Source organism: Canis aureus, chromosome 32 (assembly GCF_053574225.1).
Source record: "Canis aureus isolate CA01 chromosome 32, VMU_Caureus_v.1.0, whole genome shotgun sequence".
NCBI lineage: Eukaryota > Metazoa > Chordata > Mammalia > Carnivora > Canidae > Canis > Canis aureus.
In genome coordinates this window covers 29,273,717-29,291,727 of record NC_135642.1, presented here as the reverse complement: position 1 = coordinate 29,291,727, position 18,011 = coordinate 29,273,717, and the positions used below count along the sequence as shown (strand labels likewise).

At 35.7% G+C, this 18,011-nt stretch overlaps 2 protein-coding genes across 3 annotated transcripts in view; both read left to right on the top strand.

Annotated features, from left to right (window-relative positions):
* BNIP2 (BCL2 interacting protein 2) overlaps nucleotides 1-8,283 on the top strand; it is a 37,223-nt gene extending 28,940 nt beyond the window's left edge. For both annotated transcript variants that reach the window (XM_077881308.1, XM_077881305.1), the window contains one exon: nucleotides 8,163-8,283. In XM_077881308.1, the coding sequence (XP_077737434.1) occupies nucleotides 8,163-8,181 (19 nt within the window). In that variant the 3' untranslated portion in view covers nucleotides 8,182-8,283. The remainder of the gene's footprint in view (nucleotides 1-8,162) is intronic.
* GTF2A2 (general transcription factor IIA subunit 2) lies at nucleotides 8,157-15,065 on the top strand. Its single transcript, XM_077881315.1, has 4 exons — nucleotides 8,157-8,283; nucleotides 9,106-9,210; nucleotides 12,419-12,545; nucleotides 14,775-15,065. The coding sequence occupies exons 1-4, from the start codon at nucleotides 8,212-8,214 to the stop codon at nucleotides 14,798-14,800; spliced, it is 330 nt and encodes a 109-aa protein (XP_077737441.1). The 5' UTR covers nucleotides 8,157-8,211; the 3' UTR covers nucleotides 14,801-15,065.
* Nucleotides 15,066-18,011: the final 2,946 nt, after the last annotated feature.

The window sequence follows — 18,011 nt, the reverse complement described above, 5'->3', positions numbered from 1 at the left end:
TCATCAGGGATGTTGATCTGCAATTTATTTTCTTGTGGCATCCTTGTCTGGTTTTGGTTTCAGGGTAATGCTGGACTCTAAAAAATAAGTTTGAAAGAGTTTATTGCTCTTCTGGGTTGTTTTTTATGATTTATTTATTTGAGAGAGAGAGAGAGAGAGCGCAAGCACACAAGCACATGCCCAAGTTGAGAGAGAGGCAGAGGGAGAGACTCTTCAAGCTGACTCCCTGCTGAGTGGGGAGCCCAGTGAGGGCACAGTCCAATGACCCTCCTCTTCTATTTTTGAAAGAGTTTGAGAAGGATAGGTATTAATTCTTCTTTGAATGTTAGGTAGAATTTATCAGTGAAACTATCTGATCCTGGACTTCTGTTGGAAGTTGTTTGTTTGTTTACTGGTTAAATCTCCTTATGAGTAATTGGTGTGTTCAGATTTTCCATTTCATCATTATTCAGTTCTGTGTTTTAAGGAATTAATTTCTTCTAGGTTGTCCAGTTTGTTGGCATATAATTGTTCATAGCAGTCTCTTAAGATCCTTTCTATTTTTGTGATGTCAGTTGTAACATGTCTTTCATTTCTGGTTTTATTTGCATTTTTTTCTAGGTGAGTTTAACTATAGGCTTGTCAATATATTTTTTTTAATTTTTATTTATTTATGATAGTCACAGAGAGAGAGAGAGAGAGAGAGAGAGAGGCAGAGACACAGGCAGAGGGAGAAGCAGGCTCCATGCACCGGGAGCCCGACATGGGATTCGATCCCGGGTCTCCAGGATCGCGCCCTGGGACAAAGGCAGGCGCCAAACTGCTGCGCCACCCAGGGATCCCTAGGCTTGTCAATATTGTTTATCTTTCCAAAGAGCCAGCTCTTTGTTTCATTGATAATTGTTAAGTCTTTTAAATCTTATTTCATTTCTTTTTTCTTCCTTCTGCTAATTTTGTGCTTCATTTAGTGTGTGTGTGTGTGTGTGTGTGTGTGTGTGTCCAGTTTCTTGAGGTGTAAAGTCAGGTTATTTGTGAAACTTATTTCTCAAAGTAGACATTTATCAATATGAACTTCCCTCTTACAGCTGCTTTTGATGTATCCAACAAACTTTGGTATGTTATATGTTCATTTTCGTTTATCTCAAGGCATTTTTTACTTCTTTGATTTCTCCTTTGACCCATTGGTTATTCAGTAACATATTGTATAATCTCCACCCAATGTGAGTTTTCCAGTTTCTTTATGTAATTAATTTCTAGTTTCATAGCATGGTCATATAAGATGCTTGATATGATTTCAGTCCACCTAAATTCATTGGCTTGTTTTGTGGCCTAACCTATGATCGATCTATGCTGGAGAATGTTGCCTATGCATGTGAGAAGAATGTATATTCTATTGCTTTTGGACAGAATGCTCTGTATATATGTATATATGTTAAGTCCATCTGGTCTAACATGTTGTTCTAAGACCAATGTTTCCTTACTAATTTTCTTTCTATCTGGATGATGTATGCATTGATGAAAATGGAATATTGAAATCTCCTATTATTGCTATTTCTCCCTTTAGGTCTGTTTTTTAATATTTTCTTTCTATGTCTAGGTATTCCTATGCTGAGTGCACAAGTATTTCCAAATGTTCTGTACTGTGTTGGATAGACCCCTTTATCATTATGTGACACCCATCTTTTATTACAGTCTTTGTGTTTTAAAGTCTATTCTTATATAACTATAGCTACACTAGCTTTCTTTTGGTTTCCATTTGCATGGAATATCTTTTCCTGTCTCTACTTTCCATCTGTATATGTCTTACATCTAAAGTGAATCTCTTGTAGGCAGCATATAGATGGGCCTTTTTTTTTTTTTAATTCTGCCACTGTGTGTCTTTTGATTGAAGAGTGTAGTGCATTTACAGTTAAAGTTATTATTGATAGGTATGTACTTACTGCCATTTTATTAATTGTTTACTAGCTGTTTTTGTACTTCTCTTCCTTCATTTCTTGCTCTCTTCTTTTATGGTTTGATGACTTTCTTTAGTGGTATCCTTTACCTTTTGTGTTTTTACTATAGGTTTTTGCTCTGTAATTACCATAGGCTTATATATAACAACTTATGTCTGTAATCTATTCTTTTTAAGTATAAGTAACATATAGTGTTAATTTCAGGCATACCAATTTGACAATTTTATACTCAGTACTCACCATGATAAGTATAGTTACTATCTGTCACCATATGATGTTATTACAATATTATTAATTGGATTCTCTGTGTTGTACTTTTCATTTCTGTGACTTATTTTATAACTGGAAGTTTGTACTGCTTAATTCCCTTTATCTATTTTGCCCGTTCCCTCCACCTGCCTTCCTTCTGGCAACCACCAGTTCCCTGTATTTAAGAGCCTGGTTTTGGTTTGGTTTGGTTTGGTTTGGTTTGGTTTGGTTTTTTCCTAATCCACCTGTAGGTGAAAGAAATCATGATATTGTCTTTATCTGAGGCTGTCAAACCATTCTTCCATCCCTCTGGGTTCATCAGTGTCACAAATGGCAAGATACTCTTTTCTATGGCTGAATAATATTTCTTTGTATATATACACCACAGTTTTGTGGGGGGTTTTGAGTCTAGTTGACACACAATGTTACATTAGTTTCAGTTGTACAATTTAGTAATCTGACAAGTTTATACACATTATGCTCTGTTCCCAAGTGTAGGTACCATCTATCCTGTTACATTGCTTTTACAATATCATTGACTGTATTCCTTATGCTGTGCCTTTTATTCCTGTGACTTAGTCATTCCATAACCGGAAGCCTGTATCTCCCTCTCCTTCACCCATTTTATCCAGCTTCTCACCCCTGTTCCCTCTGGCAACCATTAGTCTCTACTTATTGACCTGATTTTGCTTCTTGTTTATCCATTTGGTTGGGTTTTTTTGTTTGTTTGTTTGTTTGTTTGTTTTTGTTACACTTATGAGTAGAATCATGGTATTTATCTTTCTCGGTCTGACTTATTTCACATAGCATAATATACTCTAGCTCCATCCATGTTGTCTCAAGTGGCATAATGTCATCCTTTTCTGTGGCTCAGTAATAATCCATTGTGTATATATACCACATTTTCCTTATCCATTTGTCTACAGATGGACACATGGGCCGCTTCCATATCTTGGCTATTGTAAATAATGCTGCAATAAACATAATTTAGTGACCATATCAGGGTGGGTTTCTTTCTGGCCTCTATTCTGTTCCACTGAGTTGTCTGTTTTTATGCCAATATTATAATGTTTTAATTACTATAACTTTGTATAACTTTGTAGTGTAATTTGCAATCAGGAAGCCTGGTGCCTCAAGCTTTGTTGTTCTTTGTCAGGATTGCTTTGGCTATATGGGTTTTTATTGTTTTGTATAAGTTTTAGGATTGTTTGTGGTTTGTTGGAGTTGTGTGAAAAATGGCATTGGAATTTTGATATGGATTGCATTGAATGTGTAGATTGCTTTAGGTAGTGTGGGGATTTTAACAATATTCTTCCAGCCTGTGAGCATGGAATATCTTTCCATTTATTTTTGATGTCTTTAATTTCTTTCATCAGTATCTTACAGTTTTCAGTGTATAGGACTTTCACCTTGGTTAAATTTTTAGGTATTTTATTCTTTTTGATGCAATTGTAAATGGGATTGTTTTCTTAATTTCTCTGATAGTTCATTGTTAACTTATAGCAATTATCTAGATGATTCTTAGACTGTTGTCAAATGAATGTGGCACAGATTTGGTCCTCCTCCTTTGTCAAGTTTATATCTCCATTGGGACCTCTCCTAGCCCCTTTTAACCCTCCCTGATTTGATTAGGGATAGCAATATCCCTAATCACATACTTTGATTTATTGCTCTCATTAATTTACTGAACAAGTATTTATTTGGCTTCCATTACAAGTCAGTTACTGTTTGTTTTAGATACTTGCTTTACTTCGGTGAACAAAACAGACAAAAGTCCCTGTTAGAGGATGCAGAAAATACATAATGTGTTAGAAGGGGATAGTGCCATCAAAAGTACATAGCAGGGAAAGGGAGATTGGGAAGTTCTAGAGTGGAGGTGGAAGTTGGTATTTTAAGTGTGGCCACCAGTTTAAGCCTTATTAAGTACATCCTATACTTTAAAGGAGTTAAAACAACCAAGTGGGCATCTAGGGGAAGAGTATTCCAGGTAGAAAGAGGAGTCTTTACAAAGGCTTACATAGGGAGGTACGTGTCTGCCATGTTCTAAGAATAACATGGAAGGCAGTGTGTCTGTAGAAAGGTGAGAGCAAGGGAGAGATAGTAGATATGGTTGGAGAGATCATAGATAGCCAGATTTTTTTAAGGATTGAGTGAAATGGAAGCCATGGGAAGTTTGGAACAGAAAAGAGACATGGGCTGCTCGGTTGGGATTAAAGTATAGCGACAGTGTGGAAGCAGGAAAGCCAATTAGGAAGCTATTTCAGTAATCCGATGGCAGGTGATTATAGCACAGACCAGGGTGGTAACAGTGGAAATGGTGAGAAATGGATAGATTCTGCATGCATTTTGAAGATAGAGTTTACAGGGTTTGCTAGGGAGTGAAGGTGAGATGAGAGGAATGGAGGAGAATTTCAAAGGTTTTTGCATTAGCCTATAGAAGTATGGAGTTATATCAACTAAAATGGGAAAGACAAAAAATAAAGATATTGAATAGACTGTTGGATCCAGGAGTGAGTTCAAGGGCAAGGTATATGCTAGTGTGTCCGTAGAATTTGGGAATCAGCAGAAGTGATCATTAAAATCATGAGACTGAGACTGAACGTTATCCTAACAAATGAGTGTAGATGGCAGAAGACCAAGGACAGTAATTTGTGACACAGAGTTCAGGGAGAATAGGATAAACTAACAAGCGATATAGGAAAAGGATGAACAAGTGAGTTTAAGAGAACAACCCAAAAAGTGTGATGTCCCAGAAGCTAAGCCAAGATCCTGTATCAGAGAGGAGTAAGTAGCTGTCTCAAATGATTAAGTCTGGTGAGAACTAACAATTTTGGATTAGCTTTACCAATGCCATTGGTGACCTTCATCATCTGTTTCATTTGAGTGTTGGAGGCAAAAGCCTATGAGGAGTGAGTATAAGAGAAAGTGAGAGGAAAGAAATGAGAGACGGTGAGTACAGACAACTCTAAGGAGTGTTGCTGCCCAGAGGAACAGAGAAATAGAATGTAGCTAGTGAGAAAAAGGAGTTGAGACTTTTCTTTTTTAAGTTGGGAGAAATAGCCACCTGTTGGCTGATGGCAGTAATCCATAGAGATGGGAAGTCTGATGGTGAGGGAAAGAAGAACTAATTCAGTTGTTGGAACAATATTCTTGTGTGTACTAGAGAGAACAGGCTTGATGAAAAGGTGGAATGATTGTATTTGGGTAACAGCATGGATAATTTGGCTATAGTGACAGGTAGGGAGACAGAGTTTGTGCTTATAGATCCTGGTAGGTGGTCTGATGCCATTTTGAGAGTCTGGAAGTTTTCATTACTTCGTTTTCCTCAGTAAAGTAGAAAACTTTCTATCACACTTAGACAAATTTATAATATTTGATATTAGCATTTAGACATACCAAGTTGCTTATTCACTAACAAATATTTATTGAATACATACTATACACTAGGCATTGTTTTAGATAGCAAATATATAACTGTGAACAAAAGTTCCCAGCTTTATGGAACGTCCATTTTAGTGGATGGAAACAATAAGCATGTATTTGTCGATTTCAATTAATGGTATGAATGAAAACAATAGTGTAAGGGGGAAGGGAGATAGTTCCTTTTTATAGGTTGGTCACAGAGGTTCTTTCTAATGAAGTGACATTTGAGCAGATATCTAAATTAAATCAGGTAGTGACCTATGCAAGGCTGTGGGAAGAACATTTGAAGCAAAAAGGACAGTCAGTGCAAAGGCCCTAAAGCAAGACTATCTTGCCATATTGAAAACCAGCAAGGAACCAGTATGGCTGCAACAGAGGGGAATGAAGGAGTACGTGGAAGGTAAATTGAGAGAAGTAGCAGCCTTGCAAACCACTAAAAGGACTTTATTCTGAAGTAAGATGCTGCTATTGGAGGTTTTGAATAAATGAGTGATGTGGTTTGTTTTAAAAGGCTCAATGTGGCTGCTGTAGGGGCAGGGTTATTATAGGCAGTTATAGAAACAGGGAGACCTCTTGCAGGGCTATCACAGTGATCTTAGTGGTAGATGATGGGGACTTAGTGGTATTACTGGAAATGGTAAAAGTTGTCAGCTTCTGGCTATACTTAGAAGAGTTGAGAAGACTAATGGATCGGATGCAGAGTGAGAGAGAAGCTAATGTGGAATGTAAAATTTGGGGAGTGTCTTACACTGGACTAGATTTACTGTTCAGTAAGGTGGGCAAGGTGAGGGCAGAAAAGATTTGGAGGGACAGCATCAGGAATTTGGTTTTTGACGCATTTCATTTGAGCTACCTACTTGGTATTTCCATTCAATGGCAAGGAGGCAATTTTATATAGGGCAACAAGGGGAGGACTGGGGATATATATTTGGGAGTCGTCAGCAGATAGCCTAATACTAAGGAAGTAAACCATATAGAGAAGACCTAAGAAGCCTTAGGGTACTCAAGTAGAAGCCAGGTACCTGCAGAAGGACCAGCCAAAGAAAACAGTTCTTGTTGTATCCAGTGAGTTGGGAGGAGAGCACAGATCGTGGGGTCCCAAAAGCCAAAGAAAAGGTTTCAAGAAAGGAGAAGTGACCCACTGTGTCAAGTGTCCACAGATATATAATGTAAGGACTGATAACTAGCCATTATTTTTGCTGAGTTTTACCTGACAACTCCCTGATTAGATCTCCTATCCATCGCTAAGCCAAAAGTGCTATGAGGTTAGAGAACTTGTGTATGACTTGTAGCTCAGTATTTGTTGAATCTGTACTACTAGCACCTTCTTCAAGCCCTCCTCTCCTTCTCATCTTCCAGTACATTCACTCTGGCATCCCTCCTGTTGGAATAAATACACCCATGCCATCTTTTGCAGCTCCATCTCCTACCACTTCCTAGTCATACACCTTAATACTATGGAACAATTCATAGCTGTCTCTACAGACTCTGTCATTTCATAGATCTGTGGCTTTACTCATTCTGTTCTTTCAGCCTAAGATGGTCTTCCGCCATTGCTTGGCTGAAGTCTAGCTTGAAGAATCAGGAAGCCTTCATTAACGAGTTCACTCAGTCCACAGATAACCTCCATCATACACTGTGTAGATCTATCATGGTGCTTATTTTCTATTGAGTTAAATACTGTTTTGTACATCTGATACCCTCTGTAGAGTATAAGTTTTTTAGAGTCCAGGAGCATATCCTTATTCATCTTCCTCTCCCTCCTGCCATCTTCTTGGTAGGCACTCTATAAAATACCAGTGTTAAGGGGAAAAAAATGAAGCAGAAGGCATGCAAGTGTAAGCAGAAGATTGTGTGGATCAGTGACTTGACAGTAAAGAGAAAGGAATGATAGTACATAGTAAATTCACTCTAGACTAGGTCAAAAGGCAGACTTTTAAAAGAAATGGTAGGGGGATCCCTGGGTAGCTCAGCGGTTTAGCGCCTGCTTTTGGCCCAGGGCGCGATCCTGGAGTCTGGGGATCGAGTCCCACAACGGGCTCCTTGCATGGAGCCTGCTTCTCCTGCCTGTCTCTCTCTCTCTCTCTCTCTCTCTCTCTCTCTCTCTCTCTGTCTTTCATGAAGAAATAAAATCTTAAAAAATAAAAATAAAAGAAATGGTAAAGATGTACCTTTTAATAAATATATCTATGCTTTGTATAAAAGTATAAATGCCTATGTCAAAATAGAAAAATCATTTTTAACTAAGTCTTAATTATATAGCAATTTGCAATTATTAAGCGTTCTGCTAGCATACATTAGAAGGTATAAAGTAGGGTGCCTGGGTGGCTCCATCGATTAAACGTCTGCCTTCAGCTCAGGTCATGATCCCAGGGTCCTGCTCAGAGGGGAATCTGCTCTCTCAGAAGTGTGCTCTCTCTCTCAAATAAATAAAATCTTTACCAAAAAAAAAAAAAAGACTGTATGAAGTAGACTATTCATTAGAATGAAGTAGACTATGTTACATATGGGATTTATAATGTTTAATACTTTAATACTTTCATATTAAATTTTTAGGACATCAATGCAAGCCTGAATAAGAAAAACAATTTCTTCCTCCTAAGCCATGGCATATCAGTTATATAGAAATACCACTTTGGGAAACAGTCTCCAGGAGAGCCTTGATGAGCTCATACAGGTGAGAAACTGAAAACCAATTTTTGAGTCTATAATAAATTTTGTTATATCCCTTCTCTCGGGCATAGAGATATGAGGTTAAGTACCTTAGAATCTTTGACCTAGCAAGTCAGTATTTAGATGAATAAGTGCAAATTCCTCTGCATTATACCATCCTGACTGTGGGGCATATGATACAATGAAGATCAATGACACAATTTTAACATGCCTACATTTTCAAAGATTTTTTGTTAAACATAAAAATTGAGATTATTGGTTTTCTCTTATTTATAAGGCATGGTCTGTAGCTTTAAGATAATTTTGGGCAATTTGATAAAGTCTTTTGAGATTTAAATTTGAATTTATATTTCAGTTTTAGGAGAATTGACCTTTTAAAAGAAACTCATTTAAAAAAAATTAAATAAATAAAAGAAACTCATCTAAGAACATATTAAGTATTTCCATTTGTTTCATATGTTTTGTGAGCTCTGGTGAGATTAGATTTTTTTTAAAAAAATACATTACCTGGCCTGCATTTTTTATTTAAAAGAAACTTTATTCCTTCAGTTTATCAAATGCCTCTTTCCAGACACTGTAAAGGAATGATAGAGTTCTGTCCTTGCAATGTAACATCACTGTGTGTGTTTTCTTTTCAAAATTATGTTTATATCAAGACAGTACAAGAAAATACTGTCAGGCTTTAATTGTCAGTATGGCAAAGAAGAATAAGGGAGTCTAGTTTAAGAGCCTCTGGTTAACCTCAGTTAAATTTTAGATTATAATTTGTATATAATTTGTCTTTAATGTCCTTCCTTAAGAGGACTTATGACCTTTATTTTTTCAGTCTCAACAGATTACCCCCCAACTTGCCCTTCAAGTTCTACTTCAGTTTGATAAAGCTATAAATTCAGCATTGGCGCAGAGGGTTAGGAACAGAGTCAATTTCAGGGTAAGAATATTTTCCTAAATCTAGAAGCTTGCACAGTGGTTGTTAAAACGGTGCTTTTTAGGACCTCTACATATTTGTGAATCATAAAAGAAAGCAATGGTTTAATCAAATTTTGGAATTTGTTTTATAATAATTATACTTTGCTTTTAAATGACCTGTGTACCAAGTTTATCCACTTAATGTGAGATAGAGTTGTTTTTAGATTTTTATTCCATTGTTTCACAAATCAGCCTATATATATGTTTGGTTGCCTCCCCTGAAGAGTTACTATTTCAAGTGCCCAAACCATTCCCTACAGGATTGAAGGTAAGTGACAGACTAGTCCCTGAGGCTCACTTATGTTTTTCAAACTCTGATCTTCACACATTCCAGACAAGTACATTCGTGTTGCCTCCCACCTACTCTTAATGAAGATCTGAGCTCGTGGTAGATAATGATATGTTTTGGTAATCCCAAACTGAACAAAATTGTCTTTAACTTGATGGTAAATTCAAACTAAGGCCTATTGAAAGTATCATGATGAATAGAAAAAAATTTACCACACTGATATTGATGGAGTCAAATAAATATAACCAAATATAATTGTACACTGTTCTATTTATGCTTGCATTGTTATAAGGGATACCATAAGGTAAAAATTAAGAGATTACAGTATATGAAAAGAATATAGAGGTTAATTTGTTTTTAAGAGAACCATAGTGTTTGGGGGTTTTCTTAAATTAAAAAAAAAATGTTTTTTAATTTATTTAACAAACATTTCAGTGCCCATTACATACCAGGCATTGTTGTGGATATTGGGTTGACAAAGAACAAGTTTAGTGAAGGGATAAAGTCTGGGTGGAAGTTATAAGTCTCTTACCAGTTTCATATACCTAAATGTTATCTAGAGTAAAATGTATCTTTATAAAATTTTACCAGTAGGTGCTTATATTTTCAACAGTAATGATTCTGGCAAAATTAGTTTGCTATTTTGTACAGATCTGCCAAGTTTGTCATTCAAAACCCGATGCTTTAATTTGAAATTGACCCATGTTGATACCTAATAGCCTTCATGTTGTATTACTGTAGGTTTCCAGTTTGGATCTATTTAGCTGAAATTCAACATGATTTACATTACTGTTGCTTGCATAGTGTTTCATAAGTTTGTCTATTTTCCAAAAGCTAGAAATAATTCGTTTTTGAACAGATCTGACTTTACCATTCCTGTTTTTTTCTTTTCCTACTGTTCTAGCTCAGGCTTTCATTACCTATCTCTCCGTTAAAACAAACTTGATCAATTCTGAGATCACACATTGATCATTCCTAATTTTCAAAGGCATTTTGCTCAATCACATTTAAATCTATATTGTTTGTAATAATTTTTACTGGCCTGAGGGCCCATTGAAACAATCTTATGCTAAATTTTTATTTTAAATCCTCATGAATTTCATATAACTGAGATCATTTAAAAGAATGTTACGAGGGGGAAATTTCCTTGAGTATGAGAATTTTAAAATTAGCAAAAAAACTCAAACATACATGTTTATCAAGAACCTTGAACTAATTTTTAGGGAGAAAATCTATATTGAACTAGCCTTTAAAGAGGCAATGTATGCTTTTGATAGAATGTATCCTGGCAGATGACAGTAACACTTACTGTTAAAATACTAAACTTCAAATAGTAATCAAGCATTAAAAGATTAATGGTCAAGAAAAATCACTCTTAAAAATTGACAGTTTCCTTTTCTCTGTTCCATTTTGTTTCTTTTTTTTTTTTGATGTCTTCTAGTTTTATTTTTTTTAATAAATTTATTTTTTATTGGTGTTCAGTTTACCAGCATACAGAATAACACCCAGTGCTCATCCCGTCAAGTGCCCCCCTCAGTGCCCATCACCCATTCACCCCTACCCTCCTCCCCTTCCACCACCCCTAGTTCGTTTCCCAGAGTTAGGAGTCTTTATGTTCTGTCTCCCTTTCTGATATTTCCCACACATTTCTTCTCCCTTCCCTTATATTCCCTTTCACTATTATTTATATTCCCCAAATGAATGAGAACATAAAATGTTTGTCCTTCTCCGATTGACTTACTTCACTCAGCTCCATTTTGTATCTTAACACGTTTAGTGTAAAACACACACACACACACACACGTATTTATTAGAAGTCCATTGAAGATAGTTTGGCCAGATCAGTTACTGTTAAAATCAGTTACTTGACCAAAGCCAAATATCATAATTATTTTTTAATATTCAAAAATTCCTTCTATGTTCTTTGAAATAAAATTTTTTTTTTTTTTAAATTTTTATTTATTTATGATAGTCACACACACAGAGAGAGAGAGGCAGTGACACAGGCAGAGGGAGAAGCAGGCTCCATGAACCGGGAGCCCGACATGGGATTTGATCCCGGGTCTCCAGGATCACGCCCTAGGCCAAAGGCAGGCGCCAAACCGCTGCGCCACCCAGGGATCCCCTGAAATAAAATTTTTTATCAAGTCCCTATTCTTGAGATATTCGAGTATGACTTTTGTGAAGACAGTGAAAAAGATATTTAAATAACTAAAAATAGAGTAATAAAGGTTTTATATTTATTAGGGATTCTAGCGCACTAAATTATATTATCTAATCTTGTGTTCACATTTTATTAAGCTTTTGTTGACCAAAAGTCACGTAGCCAATGAGCTCTTATTTATGTTGTCTATTTTAATCTAAATATTTAAGAAAGCATTTAATACAGCAATTTTACAATAAAGTAAGTGAAGCATATACATTTATATAACAGCTAACAGAATTTCAACATATATTTGAATGTTACAGAATGTGTTAATTGACTATGTATTGGTAAAGTTTCTGGTCAACAGTAGGCTATTAAAGTTGGGCAGAATCAATAGCTGTATGTGGGTTTTCTACTGCAAGAGGTTTAGTGTCTACAGAACAATTCAAGTGAATTTCCGTCATGGTGCCACAAGAGAGCAGTAGAAGTACAAATTTCCTTTCACCTTTTTTCAGGTCAGTACTTTGCTAACTAACTACAGACTATTAGTTCTTAGAGAATTTAGGGTTTTGTTTTTTTTTTTTTTTAAGTGATAGGATGAAAATTAAGGAAAATCTTAAGGTAAGCATTAAATAGTCCTACTGTTTTAAGAATTAGGTGGTTGGTAGCTGAGTTCTCAAAGTGCTTTGAGGAAAAAAATGACTTCATGGTATATCTAAATGTTTTGTTTTAAAGGGCTCTCTAAATACATACAGATTCTGCGATAACGTGTGGACTTTTGTATTGAATGATGTTGAATTCAGAGAGGTGACAGAACTTATTAAAGTGGATAAAGTGAAAATTGTAGCCTGTGATGGTAAAAGTAAGTGTTTACCTAATTACTGTGAAAGCAAAGCTACTTAAAATCTTGTTTTTGTGAGTCTCCAGAAAGTCTCCCTCAGAAATTAAGGGAGGAAATGGCTGGAGATCTGGCTTCTATCTCAGCTGGATTCTGAATTCCAGATCTCAGTCCTCTCAAGGACTTTAGGTGTGAACAATTCATATGACATGTAGACTACATCCACAGGTTGAATTTATGTGGGTTAAAAATAAGCAAATTAAGGGAATCCCCCCCCCCCCCCATTTCAGGTACAAATTTGAAGTATTTAAGTTTAATTTTGACAGTTTATCCTAGTTTTGGTGTTGCTGGATGCCTATACATTTTATATTTTAAAAGTAATCATTTGAAAGGTTTTTAAATAACCATAAGAACCTTATCAGGTCTATTGGTAAAAATCCATTCCCTAATCTGTGCAGATATATTTTCCATGTCAGACCTAGGACCTTGTTTAAGTCCTGTCTTTTTCTTCCATGGTTATCTCCTTTCTGCTAATTATGTCTAAAACAGCTGTTCCTGAAATTAAATAGAGAAGACTATTACTATAAAAGAAAAGGAAAAGAAAATGTAGAAATACCTTAAATTTCTCAGGTTATTTTGTTTTATAGATTTTGCGTTTCAAAAGAAATAAGCTAATCACTGAAAAAATGTAGAGAAGACAGAAAAGCACACTTTGTACCACCGTCTGGGGATAACATCACTTAAATATTTTATTATATAATTATATATCTGTTAAATACATCATTTTTCAGGGCTACATAAAGTTATACCTTTGGCTCTTTTTTCCAGATATCAGAAAGTCTCTAAACTAGCAATACTACACTGACTTGTACTAGCAAAGATGACTTTTTAATATAGTTATCAAATACTTTGTCTTCTTGCTATAATGACAGAAAAGATATATGTAATTTCCCAGATCACACGATAACATTTCTGTATGTCAGATAATGTATCCTTTTTTCATATTTTTCTTAACCCTGAGATTAATATCCAAATTCCACAGTCTAGTAAAACTCATTTTGATAGAGCTACAGAAGCTATAAATAATTGATGTAGATCAGTACTATTGAGTAAAAACTTTTGTACCTATGGAAACATTCTCCATCTGTACTCTCCAATAGCCACATATAACTATTAAGCATTCAAAATGTGTTAGAGCAACTAAGAAATTTAGTGTTTTGTTTTTTATTTAATTTTATCAGCTAACTAATTTAAATAACCACAACTAGCTAGCCAGTGGCTACCATGTTGGACAGCACAGATGAAGACTAGTATGTCCATTTCAGTCATTTGAGCCATAGTTATGTAAAGTCATAACTTTTTAACTGTCAAAAAGTCAGTAAAGGAGGCCCCTGAGCAAATTATTAATATCAAAGAGTCCATGTAAATATATTTTACTTACAGGAGCTCCTGTCTGGTAGTTCTTCGAGTGTCATACTCTTGCCTAAAGATGTAAGATTAGCTTTTTTTTTTCCAAAAATCAGTAGATGCAAAGTAGTAAATTAGCCTTAACCTATTAGCTTCTAAGAAGTTTGCCCCACTTCCAGCACACTGTGGTAACTGATCATCGAAGAAAAAACTGTTGAGATTTCAAAGAAAGCTTCGATTATGTTCCATGTATTTGGTCAGCAGAAAAGAATACAACCTTAGCATGTTTTCTCTCCAAAATTAAAATACAAAAAGTTTGGCATTTAAAAGGAGAAGTTTCAGTAATTGAGAAACTACTGAAATTCCTTAGTGACCAGATAAATGGAGTGCTGCTCTGAAGCCCATTTTTCCTATAAGTCAGCTTTCTGAAATAGGAAGAGTGATAGTGGCTAGAATTTAGGTCTGTTTCTCACCAGTAATTAAAGTACAATTTTCTTCTGATACGTATGTTATGGTCCTTTGTGGTTTAAAATTTTGGGACAGTAGAGGACCTGAGGGAAAAAATGGTCATGTTCAGCTGTATGAACCAAACCAGGTTAACTTACATAATGAACCAAGTAATATAATTTGGTTTTTCTCCAGCATAAATATGAAGAGCTAAGAATTATCTCTTATATAAAGGAAAGTTAAGTTCTTGGGGCAGTTCCTTGATCAGCTTCCCTCAGCCTTACCTTCTCTTCTTCCCCACTCTTACATCAGCACCACCATTAGTTCCTGTTTTAGTCGTTAAAGATATCATCAAAATATTTAAATTTTAATTTACTCTTTCTCTCCTCTGTTTCCTAGATACTGGCTCCAATACTACAGAATGAATAGAAAAAAATCGCTTTTTTATGCCATCTTCTGTTATAATTCATCAAGTTTTTGAAGAGAAGCATAGAAGAGACTTTTTTTTATTTATTCTAGCATCGCAGAAATGACTACACTGTGCTATATATACTACCAGAATTCCAATAGAAAGAAGCTTATAACTGTAACCTCTTACATTACCTTTTCAGCATGAAGAAACAGTTTTTTTTAATGACAAACATTGTTGCCTTCCTAAGAACATTCTTGAATAAACTCATTTTAAAACTCCATGTGATTAATGAGTAGTAGAGCTATTAAATTAGCAATGTGAAGAGATTAGCTAGGCATTTTAGAAGAGCACCATCTGCCATACAAAGGAAATTAGGAAATGCATTCATGTCAGTAGAGGGTAGTTTCATCGGTAGGGCAAAACCATATTCTGGATTGGAATATATATCTCTTTTAAAAGTACAAAACCAATCGTTGTGAAAACCCTAAGTACAACTCAATTAGGAAAAGTTAGACAATCTTTACACAGCTCCCATAACCAAAACAAAACTAAAAAACCTAGCAACATAAACTAGTCTCTATATGACATGTAAATTATTTAAGCTGGCCATATTTCATACATTTTAAAATTATCTACACCTTTTATAGGCTTCCATTAAAAAGTCCTACCGAATATATGCCATATCTTTGTGTACTTGAAGGAGAAAAATTTTCCTTGTTTTGTCAATCTAGGTATACATAATGAAGAATATGGCCTTTTTAAAATATCAGAGGGAGAATAGCAAGCACCAGAGAGAGTTAAGTAACTGAAATTCAGCAGCTGACTCTAGATGGCTCAAGACCAACTATTATTAACAAGGATCTGACACTGTTTATCATTTAGAGAGGGTAGGCTGTCAACAATCCCATCCTGTGGTCAATGGCAGTTCCACCTTACTGCACTGGGAGGAAAAATTGCCTCTTTCTCTCTCTCTCTCTCTCTCTCTCTCTCAGAGAGTAGAGTTCACAGTGAGCTTAAGCAAAATAGCTTTCTTATAAACCTATTAAAATGTTAAGTAGGTCTTTGTATTACACATAGTCCCCCTTTTTTCATTTGTAGAAGCACCTTATATAACAAGTGTCATTTTTAGGCAACCAGTGCTCAAGTGTGATCTACTTAGTACAGACTTTGTAACATAATAGCAAGCAATAACTGACTTTATGAGTGAGACCAAGTGCTATATGTGTTGCATAGATTCTCCTGGATGATCTTCATAACAACCTCAGAAGAACTTTGTTCCCTTTTTACAGATTAAGAAACAAAGTCAACCTTTATTACCAAAGGTTACAGAATTAGGATTTTTCTTAATTGCAATTAATCCAAACCAATTTTTTTTTTTTTTTTTTTGGAGGTTCAACATAATGGTTAGGAGAGAAGTGCATTGATAGTAAACAGGAGTTGTAGAAATTTCTGGTTCTTAAAGAGTAAGTCATAATTTAAATTTTTTCTTCTGCTAGTAATAGTCACTGAGATCTTAAGAATAGAGCTGAAGTTATATACTTGTTTGGGAATTTAAGATCTTGTAAATGATATCAGTAGATTGTGTTTCCAAGAAATGCAGAAGCATTTCTCCTCACTGGGTGAGGAATTTGTTATAATTGACTGGCCTGACCTACTAACTGGATAATAATGACCTATGCCATTCTCTGAGTGCTTCTATAGTCTTAACCTCTGCATATTAGTGTAATTCTTGACTTTCACATTAACACTGAACTTTTATCTTTGCAGTCTATTCTAGTAATCTGTTCCAGGGTTCTCTTCCTAACATTCCCTACCAGCCATTACATAATCTGCTCCAGTCAAGTTAGGTTATTTTTTCTTCCCTTTCTCAGGGCTTTCCTTTTATTTTATTATTATTATTTTAAGATTTATTTTTTCATGAGAGACAGAGAGAGGCAGAGACACAGGCAGAGAGAGAAGCAGGCTCCCTGCAGGAAGCCCAATGTGGGACTCAGATCCCAGGACTCCAGGATCACGCCCTGAGCCCGAGGCAGATGCTCAACCGCTGAGCTACCCAGGCATCCCAGGACTTTTCTTTTAAAAATCAAAATCCTACCCAGCCTTCAAAACTTAACCCCAGTTTTGTCTCTGCATGTAACTAATATTGATCTACTCTTACAAAGGAGTCCTTTAAGTACATGAAAGACAGCTCAAGAGACTAGAAGAACATGGTCCATTTCATTACTCACTCAGGTACTCAATCCAGGTAACTTCATTGGAACTTCATTCCATCGGTTGAAGTCCATTCTCGTACTTACTAGGTTAGTTACCGTATACACTTCTGCTTTTGCTTGGGCAAGACTGCAGTAATCCTAGCTAACATTTCCTCCTGTCAGTTCTACTTACTTGCCTAAACATCACACAGCTGACACTTTATTGCAGTAGGTGTTCTAATAGTCCCATAATAGTACTCATACTTTACTGGAATTACAAAAGGGTCACAGCAAGAACTCACGCCACTTTGTGCTTTCCCAACTGGCCACAGGCTCCAATGATAGTTTACTTGCCTGTTAATGTGGAAGAAGAACAAATCCCATTAGTTTTTCTACTGTTAGGACTAAGAGTAAAAGCTGGACTTTTGTAATAATGTAGAATCAATCGACTCTTGATGCATTACTAATGCTATTTTAACACTCAAGTAGTAGGCAAACAGTTCTCTCTTTGAGTTTGGTGGATTGGTCATTGTCCAACTTTATTTTGATTGATCTTCAGCTAATTTTGAAAAAAAATGAATAATTTATCTTGGTAGGCATAATTACAATGTGAAGGTAGATTGCCTTCAGTTTTGAGTCAGTTGTAATTAAATTCTTAAGGGTAAAATTTTCAAAGTTTTATATTTTATATTTATACACACACACATATATCAACTGGAGAAACCATTATTTGTAGCCTAGTAATGAAATTTGGACTCAATAAAATTGAGCACATGGTAAGGGAAACTGGACATGAAAGAATGAGAGCAGATTACCAGAGGTCTTAAAGCTGGGCAGGGAAATTCTTAGCCTTTAATGGTCTTTGGGGAGAGGAGATACATGAAACAAAGCTAAAATATGCAGGAATGATAGAATATCCATGCAGGAGTTAAGGCCTAGAGGAATAATTGTGGGATGGCAAGACCCCCAAATCAGGGAAATTTCACTAAAGTCAACAGAACTGGGAATTCAGGCCGTCAACAAATATATGGA

What these genes read in the sequence shown, in the direction of transcription:
- GTF2A2 (XM_077881315.1), top strand. Translation starts at nt 8,212, where the DNA reads ATGGCATATCAGTTATATAGAAATACCACTTTGGGAAACAGTCTCCAG. An exon ending in GCCTTGATGAGCTCATACAG is followed by an intron (nt 8,284 to 9,105) that starts GTGAGAAACTGA and finishes TTATTTTTTCAG; the next exon opens with TCTCAACAGATTACCCCCCA. An exon ending in TGTAGCCTGTGATGGTAAAA is followed by an intron (nt 12,546 to 14,774) that starts GTAAGTGTTTAC and finishes TCTGTTTCCTAG; the next exon opens with ATACTGGCTCCAATACTACA.